Source organism: Trifolium pratense, linkage group LG1 (genome assembly GCF_020283565.1).
Source record: "Trifolium pratense cultivar HEN17-A07 linkage group LG1, ARS_RC_1.1, whole genome shotgun sequence".
Classification (NCBI taxonomy): Eukaryota; Viridiplantae; Streptophyta; class Magnoliopsida; order Fabales; family Fabaceae; genus Trifolium; species Trifolium pratense.
The window spans coordinates 27833317-27849871 of NC_060059.1; the positions used below are offsets into that span (position 1 = coordinate 27833317).

The window sequence follows — 16555 nt, forward strand, 5'->3', positions numbered from 1 at the left end:
TACACCACAAAGAAAGAAGGCATTTTGATATGACATTTGATTTCTGCCTCTGCCACATCCATCCATCACAATGGCGCAACATATTGTTGGATATGGGTCCCACCTTCAACTTCACCCCCAGACATCACCAACATTCTCTTTCATAAGTACAACTCCAACAACTCAATCAACTACTTTCTCTCCGTCCTTCCCATCCCTTTCATCTCCACCGTCGATTTCCATCTTACGTTCATCTCCCTCCTCGATTCCGTTGAACCACGAGGAACCACGGTTACAGAATCATGATCATCTTTCGTTTCTTAATCTTCAACCAATCTGTAGTGAAGACCACTTCGATCGCGTAGTTGCTGAGGCGCAACTTCGACAACACGCTCTCCTTGTTGTTTGGTACAATTTCTTCTTCTTCTTCTTCTAGAATTTTGATCGGAATTTGTTTCTTCATTTCTTATATCACCTTGTATTGTTCAGTTTTTAAGATTTAGCATAATAATGAAATAACATATTTGTTTGGATAAACAACTTATTTGCAGCACCTTATAACACAATTGATTACGTGTATAAGCTATTTCCTTAAGCTATATTGAAGGACTTATAAAAAGTAGTTGGAAAAAACTTATGAAACTGTTATAAGTTGTTTTCGTCTCACAAAACTTAGGTCAATAATCTCAAATAAGTCAATCCAAATAAGTCATACTAGATAGTAGTTTCCCTTTCAATCTTAATTGAGCACAACTCTGTTTTTATTTTTATTTTTTTTTCTGTTTTGGTTTAAGTGAATTTGCTAATCAAAACTTCAATATCACGATATTTACAATGAGTTTTTCGTTGATGGCAACATTCTTTTGAGATGGGGGGATTATTGTGCACATACAATCTTATTGCCAAAATTGCAATTTGAAGCTATTACGAATTTTAACCTTCTAAAAATTATTCATGATGTCATGCGATGACAGCCATGTTATGATCAGAAATACTGGTTTGTGTGTTATAGTAATTTGAGTTTTGTAATATTCCTAAGTATTTAGGATGCCTTCTAGCACACCAGAAAAAGTATCACGTTGCTTGGGAATCAAACCTAAGAGTAGCTAATAAACACTTACACTCGTCAACCCACTGAGGCGCCTTTTAACTAAGTACAAAACTGTGAGTGCGCTTATATAAGATTTTTAAGGGACAATACTTTAGAAAAGTGGTTTAGTAGACTTGACGTTGGAATGATCACCATTTTGTCTGTTACATTACATGAGAAACTTATATTTCTTTCATTTTCAGTTTAATGATAAACTCTTTTTATGGGATTTGAGGTGAGATTATTGGTTTGCAGGGTCGCAAATTGGTGCAGAAAGTGTATATATCTAAAACCGAAATTGGAAAAGTTGGCAGCAGACTATTATCCAAGGTGAGATTCCATTTTGTTTCTTTTTTATTATCACACAGAACTACAATAATTTCAAATCACACAAATTTACATATGAGAAAATTTTCCTTTATAACCCTTTGACATCCATTGTGATTGAAAATTTCCTCTAACTTTAATGTACTTTATTCTCGGGGAAATGCCTCGGTCTCTTATTTGGTGTTTTTTCTGTTTAAATAGATGGTATTTGGGAGAAATTGTGCCATGTGTACATGCAATCCGATTTATTTATATTGAGATAAGGCATTAAGTAAATGAACTAATCAAGGATGTGCTAATACACAAATAGTTATATACTAGTATTCTATCATTTATTCTAAGCTGAAGCATATTAAACTTGTTACAAATAGTTAAACATGCAAAAGAATCTCTGGTCCCTCGATTCCAAATTTGACTAGTCTTGGTAGACTTGTATTTTATTAGTAGGTTCAACCGTTCTAGTTTTATCAATAATCAATATTAATATAATGGATATGTGGGATTTTTTTCTTTCAAAATATAAGAACCTAGGAAAGTCCTTAAATAACTAAGAGTGTGGATGGGTGGTTGATGATCATGCATTTCCCTTGTTATTGGCATTTTGTTACTAGTACTTGAGCTTGTTTGGATGGACTTATTTGAGCTTTCCACTAACATAAGTTTTGTGAGACTGTTTGCTAGAACTTATTTGAAGTACCTCTCGCTTTGAATGCAAATTCCATAGGTGTTGGACTTTTTTTGTCAGTGAGCCCCCCTAAATCTTTTTCCAGCTTCTCATCGCTTTAGTGATCCACCCAACCTCCATGTTTGTCTTTCCAGCTCTGGATCTCATACCACTTAGTAATACTAAAAGTCACCATTTACTAGTGCTCACTGTACTAATCCCGAACTCTTTTCACAGAAGAATAGATACCACAAGTCCAATAAGTATGACATCATAATCACCTCAAGTTACGGTTTACATCCTCAGAGAACACTGCATTTACTTTAACTCCTTTGAAGTACCGAAAATTGCCCTTTGGAGTCATCTCTACCTCAAACCACAACAAAATGCCAAAGTACAAACCTGCGTCATGTTTGATAATTTTTGACAACCTCCACAAACAAGAACAACAAAGCAACATGACCATCTAGGAAATTTCATTGAAGACTCGAAAACTCCACCTCCCAAATCATGGAATAACTGTAACAGATACCTGCTAGACCTCAACAACACATACGAAAACCTAAACCGCCCTTTCCTTCTAGAGCTCAACAACATATATTAAAACCAAAATCAGCTCAACAATGATGAATGATACTGACTACTTTATTTGCTTGAGAAAATAGCCCTTGCCTGAACAGAGTACGTTTTATCGGCTTCCACATACATGGGGCCAAACTATCCCAAAATGAAGCAGTGATACTCGCAAGCAGCAAGCAACCGTGGCCTGTGGAATATGCATAGAAAGAAAACTAGGGAAACAATATACAACTTCTATGGTAAATCACAGCATACAGACACAATAGACCCAGACCATGGTGGATGTTAAGGTTCTAAAACTAGGAGAAATTGTGTGTATTGTGTATGCTTAGCCACTCTATACTTGAGTGCATTAAGGAAAGGAGCTCATACATTTTTTAGAAAAATGCTTAATATCACGAAAAATCGGTTCACGAATATTACGACGAGGCTTATCTCGGTTTCTCTCTCATACTCCTTTCATCATCTAGTCCAACAACACCTCTTCTTCTCTCTGAAACTTGCTCTTGTTTCTTCTTCTTCCAAACTTCTCTCTCTCAAATTTTTGGCTGGTCATATTCTTTCTCTTCCAAAATTCCTCTCTCAAACTCTTACATAATTTAGGTATCTCTCTGTTACCCTCTCAGATCTATTTTTCTCATTTAATTTGGGTGGATGGAAATGATGGGGAAATTGGTTAGCTATGAAAGAGATGTACTCCCTCCGGCCTTAATTATAAGCAAATGTCACTTTTTAGATACATTGAATAACTAATGTATCTAGTGCTAGTCTAAAAAGTGAACTAGATACATTAATTATTCAATGTATCTAAAAAGTGACATTTGCTTATAATTAAGGCCGGAGGGAGTAAACCTTAAGTAATTGAAGCTTCTAAGTTGCCAAGGAATTGGTGGTTCATACTTTTCTTTTGTTTATCGCTTGTGGGTGTTCAACAAATTGAGCTCAAAACATAACCCTAACTACTTCCATGTTTATCTATGAACCTTCATCAAATTTCTGTGGCTATCAATTTTAGTGGGATTCAATTCTCTCTGCAATGAAAAATTTGACAGTACTTTATTCGTGACAAATCGTGAAAATCGTATGCCGTCTATTCGTGACATAGAGCACAGTTCCATTTTTTATTACCTAATTAACAGCTATTAACTATAGTATGCTAATGCATTTTAAAAAAAAATAAAATTATAGTATGCTAATGAATCTAGAATCGTACTCTAATACTTCCAACTGACTTATATCTGTGAAGATACTTGTATTTTAGAGTATAGTGAAGACATTTTACATGTTTATTTTTCTTTGCAGTCGTGTCATGATATTTTAGTTAAAAATTGATCAACTCAATGAAGGATACGTTTGTTAATTTCGTGTAGATTGCAATTCTACAGTGTGGATGTTAATGCAGTTTCACACAAACTTATTGCTCGTGCTGGTGTGACCGTAAGTTGCTCTAAGCTTCCACATTATTTTCATTCTTTTCTTTTGCTATCTCAATTTTATGTGCAAAATGTGTTGATATTTGTCTGTTATCAAATTAAATGGCTTGAACAACTACTTGATGTGTCTACTACATCTTATGTGAAACCATTTTTCTCAAATTTCTTATCATTCTGTTCTGATTGTTGTAATATTTACTTCAACTAAATGACATATTGAGTCATTTCCCTTATTATGTTTCTTCTTCCATGTATTGCATGTGGTGGCCCTCTCAATCATCATTGCAGAAAATGCCAACCATACAAGTAAGCAGCACCATTGTATTTTACTTATTTGATAAGTTTGATGCATTCTTCTTTGGCTGCGCGGTGATTTAAATGTTTCGTTTGCAGCTATGGAAAGACAGCAAGAAACAAGCTGAAGTCATTGGTGGGAATAAAGCATATTTGGTAATAAATGAGGTTCAAGAGATGATTCAGAATGAGTTCACCATGTGAGTTTTTACCGGTAAATGGTTTTAGGCAACTTTTTTACCCGTAAAATGCAACAAAAAAGAATGGCGGTTTTTCAAACTATCCCCTCCATCGTGATGTTTAGATTGTACGATGTTAAATGTGTATAATTGGAATTCAAATGGAATTGGAACATGGAAAAGAGAAATGAGAAATAGATATAAACAAAAGAACATTATTAGTTGTGAACACATGCAAATCTACTATGTAATTTATTTTCATTGATTGTTGAACAAATATTTAATGATAGATTTAAGACAGTTTTAAAACAGTTAAATTAATGCAAAAACAAGGCATTTTTTTAACAAAAGAAATAGAGCGCAAAATATCTCATCATAAGGGAAGGCCCTATCACAAATGAATTGCAGCACCTTATAAATTTTATTTAATAATACAAAAAGAGAAGAATATACAAACTTGGGAGGATTAGACCAAAACCCAAAATAAATAAAATGAATTGTTTCTACCTCGTTAAAAACCTTACTAGTAAAACCCAGTGGGATAAAACCTAGTGAAGGGAAAAAGAGTGTAGAGCAATAATAACTATCCAAAAGAAATCACTAAAAAATAGTTGAAATAACAATAAACCAAGCATATTAGAATCTAACACCAAAGTCTCATAATCTTTGTGTCGATCCTAAAAATCAAAATAACATAAACAAACAGGAAAAACAATGACAACATAAAATAATTAAGGGAAACTATATCTTTTCTACTATGGCATGTCGGTCCCTCCTCAGGGTCTACCTCAATATCATCTTGATCAACTAGCTTCTCATCTGCTCGCACAATTAACAATCAATTAACATCAACAAAAAGCATAAAACAATGGAAGGAAATAATTATAAAACACTAATCAATTACATTAACGCAGATCTAGATAACTTTGAATTTAAGAGTCTCATCAGGGTGACTATTTTGATCGACTTTAGTTTCACCAAAGTTGATAATTATTTTGATGTTTAGTCAATTCCTAGTAATAGTAAGAAGATATTGGTTGTACTGATTATTTCTATAGTAAGAGCTTTTGATTAGACTAAGTGACGAGTCACTTTATGTGATGAATTTAAGCCCTTGATACTTGGATTACTATCAATATGGTGATCATTTCCTTTATTGAGTCATTTTAGTTAGATTTTAGAATTATTGAGACAAGTCAGCTTAGCCCAATTACCATGAGAGTTGCTATATAAGGATTCATAAACCTAAAGCTCAGAGGTTGCTATATAAGGATTCATAAACCTAAAGCTCGGAGGTACAACAATGAAGATCATTAGCTATTGAAAGATAACTCTTGGTTGGGGGCGATTTCTTAGGTTTATATTTCTTATCTCTATTTGATGTGTAAACTTAATTATATCTCTGGTTGTATGTTTTACAAAGCTCGCCATAAGATAAAATATCAAATGTATAAAAGAGAATAATTGCATCGTGTACCTTGCAAATGTGAAGATACGATGGTCTCATTCAGCACATTAGAACGTAGGACTTCCTGTGAACATTTATTAACAAATATATCAGTCCTAACTATTTGGTAATGGTTACTCAAGTAATTCACAATTCAATTTTTAATTTTAAAATACTTAAAATAATTGCAACCATAAATGGAATAAAAAATCATGTATGAAGACATATTTTCTTATGACTAATACTGCAAAGCAAAGCCAGCTTAAACATATAGTTTAATTTCCGAACATCTTGTTTCTTTAACATTACTAAGTAATAGGGGCTTAACTTTCATACATAAGGAAAATTAAGCAGAAAAAAGCAAAAACTAATTCATGAATATAAATATTATGATGTTTATAGCTATTTAAATTACTTTTTTTTGTTGACAAAGCTATTTAAATTACTTATATTGTGATATTGTGTACCTTTTCTAGGAATAATTGTTGAATAGTTGTGTTAATGTCATCTTTCCATCGAATAGTTTCTTCTTCCACTTCAATTTCTGTCAGATACGGTGCTACTGTGACTCCTGATGAGAAGATCTCCATTTGAGGGCATTCTTGAACAGTGAGAGATAGCAAAGATGGGAATATGATTGTGTGTTTCTCATAGCAGAAGCTTGTCAAACTTGACAAAGAAGTGAATTTCATGATTTCCAAGTTTTCAAATATGATGTCTTTGTCTGCATTTTCCTCATCAATCTTCACAATTTCTATCATCTTCTCACAATTTGATATTGCTAATCCTTTGAGTTGTACAAGACTTCTAGCAGTTGAGGATGGTGTTAAATAAAGAAGCTCTTTGCAATTGTCCACTTCCAAAGAGGTTAAGTTTGTGAAAGATGCGGACGATGGTACCAAGCTTATTAAACTTGGACAAGTCGATACAGTTAAGTCTTCAAGATCTTGTAGGAGAGGATGATCTAGTAGAAACTCTTTCTCCCATATGTGCTCGAGCTTTTCCAATTCATAAACCCACAAATGTCTTACTTGCTTTAAATTTTTCATACTCAGATGACCAGTGGTTCTTTTAATGGGGAACAGTATTTCAAAAGAACTATTACGCACTTGAAGTGTTTTGTGATTAGGAAATATTTTATGGAGTTCATTCATAAAACTAGTTGGACTTTCATCGAAGCTTTGTAAGCGAAGAAATTCAACTTTATGAAACATATTTTCTTGACAATAACCATTCAATATCCCCAACAAATCTGTGCCATTTATTGCCAATTCCTCTAGGTTGGGGCTCAACTGAAATATTTAACATCCGAACAGAAAATAAATACTATTTTACGACACATACAAATAAAGAAGAAGAAAAAAAACAGAGACAATGTATGGGTAGGAATTACCTTTTCATCAATAGAAAACAGAGCTTGTTGAGATAGAATATCATGACTTATGTCCATCAAGTTAGGTTGTTTATGGATGAATGAAAACATTCTTAATGCTTCACAACGATATACATTCAAAACCTTTAATGAAGGACACTCTAAAGAATACTTTCCACAGTAGAAGCTCGTAAGCTTTGTCAAATTAATCAGTCTCAATTTATTCAATTGAGGAAAATTAAAATTGATTTCCATTGATATTTCCTCATCCATTCCTACAATTTGCTCAACTCCACAAGACTCAATATCAAGCATTTCAAGATGTTCAAGATCTTGACATTGTGATGATGAAAAAATAATATAGAACAAAATTTGGCACATAGAAACATTCACCGTGCATAAATTTCCAAAGGAAATAATTTCATGAGGATTGTCATTCCATATGTGCTTCAATTTTGGTAGGTTGGACAAAGTCAATGTTTTCAATTGAGTGCTTTGTTTTATCAATGTGTCTTTAGACTTCATACCCTTCACATCAAACACTGCTTCTAATGAATCACAATCTGTTACTTCAAGTTCTTCCAATCCATATAGCACTTGCATTACATTTGATGGAAAAAGTACATCTGATAAAAAATCACATTTGTTCACCACTAGATGTTTCAAATTGCAAAATAGATTTTGATCAACTTGACCATACCACAAATCCTTCATCTCAGGGTAGTCGGATAAGGCCAAATATTTGAATTTACCAAATGCAACCTGATCAATCAAATCAATATCAAATATATCAATGTATATTAAAAGTATTATCTTTTACATTTATTTTAAGTTGGTCCTATAAATTTAAAAAGATTTAAGTTATTGTCTTTTAAATCTGTACCTTCACCATTTTAAATAAACTACCCCATTTTTTGTTGTTGTCAAAATCCAACTTTTTACTAAAAATGGTAGAAGTATACCTTTCTTTTTTTAGGTTCATATTAACGACGCCCTTAAATATCATGTATCCAAGTCAAAAACAAAAGTACATACCTTATCTTCAAACATCTTGTTTATTGTATCATTTAGGTTTCCCTTCCAAAACCATTGCTCATCATTTTCTGCAATTTTAACTTTCCGAAGATTCGGTGTACTTAAGTATCCTTCAGAAAAAACCTTCATGCGAGGACATTCTCTCACAATTACAAATTCCAGCAACGGAAATTTGAGGAAGAATTTACTAGAGCAAAATTGGTTGAGGCTAGGCAAACATTCCAACATCAATACTTGTAAGCTGATAAATGTAATGTGAAAGTTTTCCTCTCCAATAATGATTTCTTCAAGTGAAGTACAGTCTTCTATCTCTAGTGCTATGAGCTTGTTCAAACTTTGCGCGGTAGAAGATGTAATTAGTTTTGTTAGCCCTTTGCAATCTTTTATCACTAAATATTCCAAATGAGCAAAGGTGACCGAGGAAGGCAGCAAATTTATCAGACTAGAACAATTACTAAACTCTAAGTATTCAAGAAACTCAAGAACTGGGTCAATTTGAAATCCTTCCTCACATATATGTTCAAGGTTAGGTAAGTCACTCAATGTCAAGATTTTGATTTTTGTGTGAGTCTCCTCACTCATGCTTCCTTCATCTTGGAATATCTTCTTAAAGCAACTACGTTCAACAACTAGTGACTCAAGACTGCGCATATTTTGAAGAAACCAATAAGGAAATGTATCTTCATTCTTATTCTTACTACCAACAAAAGCAAGACTTGTGATTTTTGTGAATAGGACACTTGAATTTTGAGCTTGCAATATCATATTAGTTTCCTTATGATTTATTCTCAACTGCTCTAAATTTGGAATCACCTAAAACATATTAAGCAACCATCGAAACAATTAAACATTTAATATTGACTCAAAAAAATTACTATATTGACCAGATTTGCATACCTACGTACACAAATTGTTTTAAAGCAAATTATATTATATGTAAATTTACACGATATGCATACCTCTTCGACAATGAAAGGTGGTTGTTGCATTGAAATAGAGAGTTTGTCATCTCGAATGTTGAAGCTTCTTGTAGATAGAGGTCTGTACAAATTCAACTTTGCACAATCAAAAACATCAATTATCTTCAAAGATGGGCATGCTAGGGTATGATTTCCAGCATAGAAACCCCTGAGTTTACTTAATTGCCAAAGCAATAATGTACTTAATTGATTAAACTCAATTATGGGAGCTTCTATCACGCTAGATACTTTATCCGCTGCAACAATTTCCGTCATATTTCCACAGTCTATTATATGAAGTTCCTGGAGATGTAAGCAACCAGTGGCTACGGAAAGTGGTAATAGATACTCCAAGCTTGCACAATCATTTAGTTTTACATTTCTTAGATTTTGAAAACTAAGAATTCCTTGAGGATCACCACTCCATATCTTTTTCAGCTTGTCCAATCCATCTATAGTAACTTCTTTCAAATGTGTTGCATCTTCTACATTGTTGCTTTCGTTGAAATTCAATTCAAATATTGCTTCAACTAATGCACAATTTGTAACCTCTAACATCTCTAACTTATTATATGTTTTTTGCATTGAAGAAGGAAAAACCACCACAATTTTGTTACAATTGTTCACTTGCAACATCTTCAATGCTTCAAATTGGTGGTGCCATATTGTCTTCAAGTTGTCCATGTCCTTCAATATGATTTTCTCTAATTTGGAAAAATGAACCTATGCATTCATAAATAACATAGTGTCATTATAAATAATTTTTTAAATGGAATTTTAAAATTAATCGGAATATTTCTAAATTCTAATGGCACAATTACTATACCTCATTTGATACTCTGTTTCCCTCATCTTTAGCTATAATCTCCTCCATCATAGGACAATTAGTTATTTCAAGGTGTTCGAGGTTTTTAAAACTTGCAACCACGGTAGAGGGGAATAAGTACATCAACCCACCACAATTATCCACGGTTAAACTAGTCAAGTTGAACATTGAATGATGAGTGTCATCCCAAATTTTGTTCAAATTGAGGAGTGAGCTCAATTTAAGAGTATGCAAATTAGGAAAAGCAACCTACATTAAAACAAATTAGATGAAATATTATTGAAGGCTTAGTAATGATAAGATATATAACATACCTAAAAACATAGCAAGCCTACTTAAAAAATAAGCTTCAAAAAATAATTACATACCTGGGCATTGAAAAATGGTGTAGAAACATAAGGCTCCAAGCCTTGATGATTTTGCTTGCTCTTGGAATGTGCCAAATAATGAGAGAAAAAATTATCAAGTGTCTCCAAATATTCTAAAGTCAAAGAACGCAATTGAAGGAACTCAACTTTTTCGTTAGTTATATCATTATTTGCACTTGAATTGTTGTCTCCGAGCACTATCTCCTTCATAGAATTGCATCGAAAAACTTCAATCTTGGAAAGTTGGGAAAGTCCTTTAGCCATTGTAAAGGAGAAAAGATACTTCAACTGGACACAATTGTTGACTTTGATAACACTAAGACTTCCAAAAGAAGTAATTGAAAGTGGACCATGACATATATGCTCCAAGTTTTTAAGGTTTTGGAGAACTAGTGTTTCTAAGATGGGAAATGATACATGAATTTGATTTCTCTCTTTAGAGTTAACAATGTGCTTCATGTTTCCATTATTTTGGACGTGGAGATGTTTCAGCAAAGGAAATCCGTCTGCACTTAGGTTATAAAGCACATTTTGAATTCCATCAACATCATCCAAGTACAAATTCTCAACTCTTTTGATCAATGCTTTAATTCCGTGCTCTAAATGTATGTTATTAGTACCAAGTTTGAGCATCAATGTTTTCAAGGTTCCATCCTTAATGTCAGCCCAGTCCCATACATCCCCAATAGCTATTTTAAAATACTTCAACTTCTCAAACATCAATTGCAAGTCTCTTGGCAACATCGAAGTCTCACGAATTTGTAATTCAAGGGCTGTCAAGTTGGGTAGTTTCTGAAGTTCAACAATGCTAGCATTTCCATTGTTAACCGTTGAATTCACATCTCCCCAATTAATAGAGGTATCACCCATATACAACTCTTCCAATTTAGTCAAACTAGATAAGATGTTGGGTGGGAATACTTCTATTCCAGAATTGGTCAAATCAAGCATCCTCAATTCATGCAATTTCCCTATTTCTCTTGGCAACTTGATCATTGAACATTGCCATAAATGAAGAATTTCTAAATTTTGCAAAGCTTCTATTGCATCCATATTTTCCAAAACACATGAATACAAACACATCATTTTAAGGTTAGTTAGGAACCGAACAGAGGTGGGTAATGAAGACAAGTTCAAGCAACCTAAATCTAGCGTTGTAAGGCTTCCCATACCCTCAAAAAAATTATCTGGGATTTCTAAAGAACGGTTCACACTTCCTAAACAGAAAAACTTGATGTTTGGACAATTAAACGTTTCAGGAAGCTTGTGGATAGGAAAGTAATTTATGACGATCTGCGTGCACCTTTTTAAAAAATCATCCGTTGGCCAATCCTCATTTGGTTGTTTACTTAGAAATACATGTTTGTCCCTACATGCTACGGAGGTAGCAAAATCACGAATGTAATCTTGCATCTGGATCTTTCCATTTGTTTTAAATAGCAATAGACATGCCTCCAAAGATTTGATTATTGTGTAAAGTCTGGCTCTTGCATCCTCCATGGTACTATTAAGCTTTATTATTTTCAGACCCATTGCAACTTTCAGAAAGTACTCTACATCATTACCCAGGAGTAATGAAAAAAGTAAGAATACATCCCTCATTTCATCACTTTCCAATAAGTTGTAACTTAATTCCAAAGCAGAATAAGTCTTTGGGTCCATCCCTATACCATCATTACTTTCTAATTTCCGTAATGCATATTCCCAAGATTGGACATCCCTTTTATCTTTCATTGCACTTGCTACCATCACTACCCTAAGCGGCAAACCTTCGCATTTTTGAGAAACTTTAAATGCTACATCTTTTAAATTTGTTTTTTTAACCACATCCCCAGCCATGATTTGAAACAATCTCCATGTCTCATTTTCTCTCATAAGTTCAAGTTTAAAAATGAAATCCTCTGGAACATCCATTTGCAACAACACATCATGATTTATAGATGTCATCAATAATTTGCAACCATTATGTTCCTTACCAAATGGGATTCCCACTTTCTTCAAATCAAACTTTGTACATATATTGTCCAGAATGAGAAGGATGCTTTTCTCCATCTTGATTCTTTGTCTTAGACGATTTGCTCTTCCAAAAATTGTCTCCTCCTTGAATTGCAAACCCAACAAATCTGCAATCTCCCCTTGAATGGTTTTAAAGTCTGGATTTTTGGATACATGTGTTATAACCACTTTATCGAACAATTTGCGTTGCTTGGATATTTGAGCAACTTCCTCTACCAAAGTGGTCTTACCCACCCCACCCAACCCATAGACTCCAATATTGCATGAATTAAGGTCTGCTAGGGCCTTCAAAATATCACCCTTAAGTGACTCTCTTGTCTCATAAATTTCATCACCTCTTGTAGAGGAGGAGGCTACTCCATCTAGGATCGGAAGGTGACCAACTCGATCAAATTTGCCTTTTCCTTGAACATGAATGACATCGTTTACAATTTTTGTGGCTTTCCTACTTAGTTGATGTCGTAAAATCAAATTGGGGAACCGCCATGGTGAGCACCTAGCATTGGCACGACGAGGATCTTTGTGGAGCTGATTTGCCCTTTCAATGAGATCGTTCACTTTCTCTAGCCAGATCTCCACATCTCTTTCGATTTTTTTGCCATTTCCGCTTTCTTCTTCAATCGAATGATTGATTCTCACTCGTTCTGCCTCAAGGTATACAACATGAGCCGCTAAATTCTCAAAATTGCCTTTGTAGAATATCAAATAACCTGCTTGACGTACAATGGGCTCAAAGATATAATCTGCAACTTTTTCAGCAACAGAAACTAGAATATTCATTGATTTTCTTTTCTTCTCCTTATATATGTAGCTTGAGTCGGTCTGAAACTGAAATTACAGTAAAAGATAATAATCTTGATCGGTCTGAATAACTAATCAAACGATTTTAGATTTTTTGTAAAATTTAACATAGATGATCTATATGATATAAACTTTCAATCCAACGGTGGATTTTGCAAAATTTATATTCGTTAAAGCGTTATTGAGCGGTGTAACTTGTTACACCGGTGTAACATAAAAGTGTTATTTCTACTGACCATGTCTTTGCTTCTGTGCTTAATTCTACTTTTAATTCTAGTGACCATGTCTTTGCTTCTACCTAATGTGTATGTTTTAAGTTTAACAGTTTTTCATCTTTCTTGCGAGTAGTTTTTATAGTACTCACTAATTGATATTTTTTGCATTCAACTTATTTGGTGGTTCACACGTTCTTCAGTGGCTTTACAATAACATTAGAAAATAATTTTTCTGGACAAAACAAAAATTGTTTTTTGTTAAAAAATTAGAAAAAGAAGATGATTTTGGATTGTATATGTTTTTTTAAGTTGTCCTTTTTTGACTTTCTTGGTTGGCATGTGTCAGGTTGCATGTCCTTTTTTGATTCTGTGGAAAGATAACTCGATTACGGTCATTTCGATATCCGTTTGATGAATTATTGATCCAAATTGAGTTGTGTGCGAAGCTTTGAAGTTGTGACTCGAAAGCAGAATTTTAAGGGGACAAAATCCAACAAATTATAAAACAGGGGGTAAAAGTCCGCGTTTTAAAACAGGGGGTAAAATTCTGATTTAATCAAAACAGGAGGGCAAAACTGCATTTAAGCCTTATAATTATGTAGGTGTAAATTAGCAAATGGGTGCACAACATTTAATCAAATTCACCTAACTAACCCTCAATTTTCTAGTGCAAAATAACTAAATATCAAGGGTTTTTTTGTCCAAAGTGAAAAGGTGTGCATTGTAAATTAGCCTTATATATATATCTGATTGCTAAATTAAAGCTTTTTATTGTATATTTATGATTTTCGCACTCTCAAATTAGCAGTAGCAATTTATTCGTTATTTCTGTCTGCTACGGTTTGGTAGATGCAACCTATTCTCTTCTCGCAGTAGCAATTTCTTAATCGGGATTCTTGTTAAACGTTTAAAGCCTAATACGGTTCTCCAGCAAAGGAGAGCCTATTTGGCTAGGTGTTGGAGTTTTATGTTGGCCTCATTTTGTTAAAACAAATATTCAAGTTAGATGTTGAACTGAATGTTTCAACATCAGGTACAAGCAAGATGTTGGATATAATACGTCAACATTGAATACCACATCCAGTGGGCCGCGCCTGACGTTTTCTTAATCTCACGCCTTTTTATATTTATGGAATCCACGTGTTTTTACTTGTGCGCCAAGTAGCGTTGTTCCTATTTTTCTAGAAGGCGGCCATGACCTAGTTTTGTTTCAGAATGCATCATCTATTTACGAAAAAAAAACATTTGATTCAAGAATATTCCTTGAAGTAAATTCCGGTCCTGCTGCGTTTTCAAGCCCAAATCAAGACCTAGCCCGTGCTAGCTCAGGTTATATAAAGGAAGCCTAAACCCTTGTGCAAACCACTGAAGCCGAAATTGAGTTTTACAAAGCGTGTGTTTAGGGTGTTAGTATTGTTAATTGTGTTCCTTTTCTTGTATTACCTTGATGCAAGATTAAGGACTGTGTGTTACTGTGTTGTAATATCTCTAGAGCTTCTAAGCAAGGAGATAGTGTGTGTGAACCATTCCTAAGCTTTGAAGTACGAAATTGGTGAATGTTTTAAGAAGTGTGTCTTCATTATAAACTGTAATGTGTACGATCACAATGGCTGTGATTGAGAGGAGTTGAGCGGAGGTTCTCATACCTAGGTATGTCTTAGGTAGAATATAACACGGGTGGTGATTAGGTGAGAAGTCATAAACGGGGCGTTTATTGAGGGCTTTGAAATAATACTAGCATAGTGGATTCACTCCTGGATTGGTATCCCCCAGAGTAGGCTGTTATGCTGAACTGGGTTAACAAATAACTGTGTTATTTCATTTACTGTGTTTTACGTTTCCTTATTGTTCGTCTAGTTCAGTGTTTAACACAGTTCATTTTTACAACTTCAAAGAGACAAAGAGGCTATTATTGTAAGAGTAAGAAGAGATCATGGCAAAGAATTTGAGAATGCAAAATTCTTTGATTCCTATGCATCAGAAGATATTTTTCTTGGATGCCCCAAAACAGCAGATGTGGAAGAAAATGTTGAATCATCCATTCAGCAGTCAGATGATACTGTATGTGAAGACGATTCAGGTTCTAACAATGAATCTACTGATCCTAAATCAGAACCTGCCCCTGTCAACAAAGTCCCGTCTATCAGGATACAGAAAAATCATCCCAAAGATCTTGTCATAGGAAATCCTGATCAAGGAATCACCACTAGAAGAAATAATGATGTTATCTCAAGCTCATGCTTTGTATCTAAATTTGAACCCAAAAATGTACAAGAAGCACTCCCTGATGAATTCTGGATGAAGCAGATGCTAAAAGAATACAATATTGAACAGGATGTGCTAACATTATACTGTGATAATTTAAGCCCCATAAATATTATTCAACACAGTAGGACGAAACATATAGAAATTCGTCATCATTTTATTAGGGATTTAGTTGAAGAAAATATTGTAAAGCTTGAGCATGTTGCTATTGAGGAACAGGTGGCTGACATATTTACTAAAGCATTGGATGTTGTTCAGTTTGAAAGGCTAAGGGGCAAATTGGGAATTTACCTGCTTGAGGAATTATAGCAGTTAAGGAGTTTTGAGCGTGCAACCATATTTTTCACTTTCCTCCCGCTGGTGGTGCACGCTAATTCCGGGCAATCATATCAAAATTGTCATAACCGTGTCATAACATGCAATCAACTCTCTTTCACCTACTATCCCACTGATCGTGCTCTGTCTGAACTTCAATTCAATCAAAAACTATTTTATTTCAATTAGATCACCATGTCAAACTCTGATAATATTGTTGATGATATTGTACAACCGTTTGTAGTTGTGAATGATCATGTGGCTCCATCTGATAAGTCCATCTCTGATTCTGTTGTTGAGCTTGTTACTTTTTCTATCAAGGAGAAAACTACTACCGTTGATGTTGCACAGGATGTTGGAACATCCCTGTCCAGCCTAATCAAAATGCTAC

The 16555-nt window shown here is 34.1% G+C and overlaps 2 protein-coding genes across 3 annotated transcripts in view; one reads left to right on the forward strand and one right to left on the reverse strand.

Moving 5' to 3' along the window:
- Positions 1-6604, forward strand: LOC123924685 (thioredoxin-like 3-2, chloroplastic). Its single transcript, XM_045977646.1, has 6 exons — positions 1-387; positions 1325-1399; positions 4010-4076; positions 4361-4378; positions 4466-4566; positions 6469-6604. Exons 1-6 carry the CDS (start codon positions 71-73, stop codon positions 6479-6481), a joined length of 591 nt encoding a protein of 196 aa, XP_045833602.1. The 5' UTR covers positions 1-70; the 3' UTR covers positions 6482-6604.
- LOC123924660 overlaps positions 4922-16555 on the reverse strand; it is a 26847-nt gene continuing 15213 nt past the window's right edge. For both annotated transcript variants that reach the window (XM_045977624.1, XM_045977616.1), the window contains exons 3-10: positions 10553-13396; positions 10185-10433; positions 9359-10081; positions 8400-9212; positions 7386-8126; positions 6460-7284; positions 6023-6077; positions 4922-5364 (exon numbers count right to left, since the gene is read on the reverse strand). In XM_045977624.1, coding sequence (XP_045833580.1) covers positions 5189-5364; positions 6023-6077; positions 6460-7284; positions 7386-8126; positions 8400-9212; positions 9359-10081; positions 10185-10433; positions 10553-13348 — 6378 coding nt within the window. In that variant the 5' untranslated portion in view covers positions 13349-13396 and the 3' untranslated portion in view covers positions 4922-5188. The remainder of the gene's footprint in view (positions 5365-6022; positions 6078-6459; positions 7285-7385; positions 8127-8399; positions 9213-9358; positions 10082-10184; positions 10434-10552; positions 13397-16555) is intronic.

Excerpts from the sequence above, each read along its gene's own strand:
- LOC123924685 (XM_045977646.1), top strand. The coding sequence starts at position 71 with ATGGCGCAACATATTGTTGGATATGGGTCCCACCTTCAACTTCACCCC. Across the intron at positions 388-1,324 it reads CACGCTCTCCTTGTTGTTTG|GGTCGCAAATTGGTGCAGAA; the intron begins GTACAATTTCTT and ends ATTGGTTTGCAG. Across the intron at positions 1,400-4,009 it reads GCAGCAGACTATTATCCAAG|ATTGCAATTCTACAGTGTGG; the intron begins GTGAGATTCCAT and ends AATTTCGTGTAG.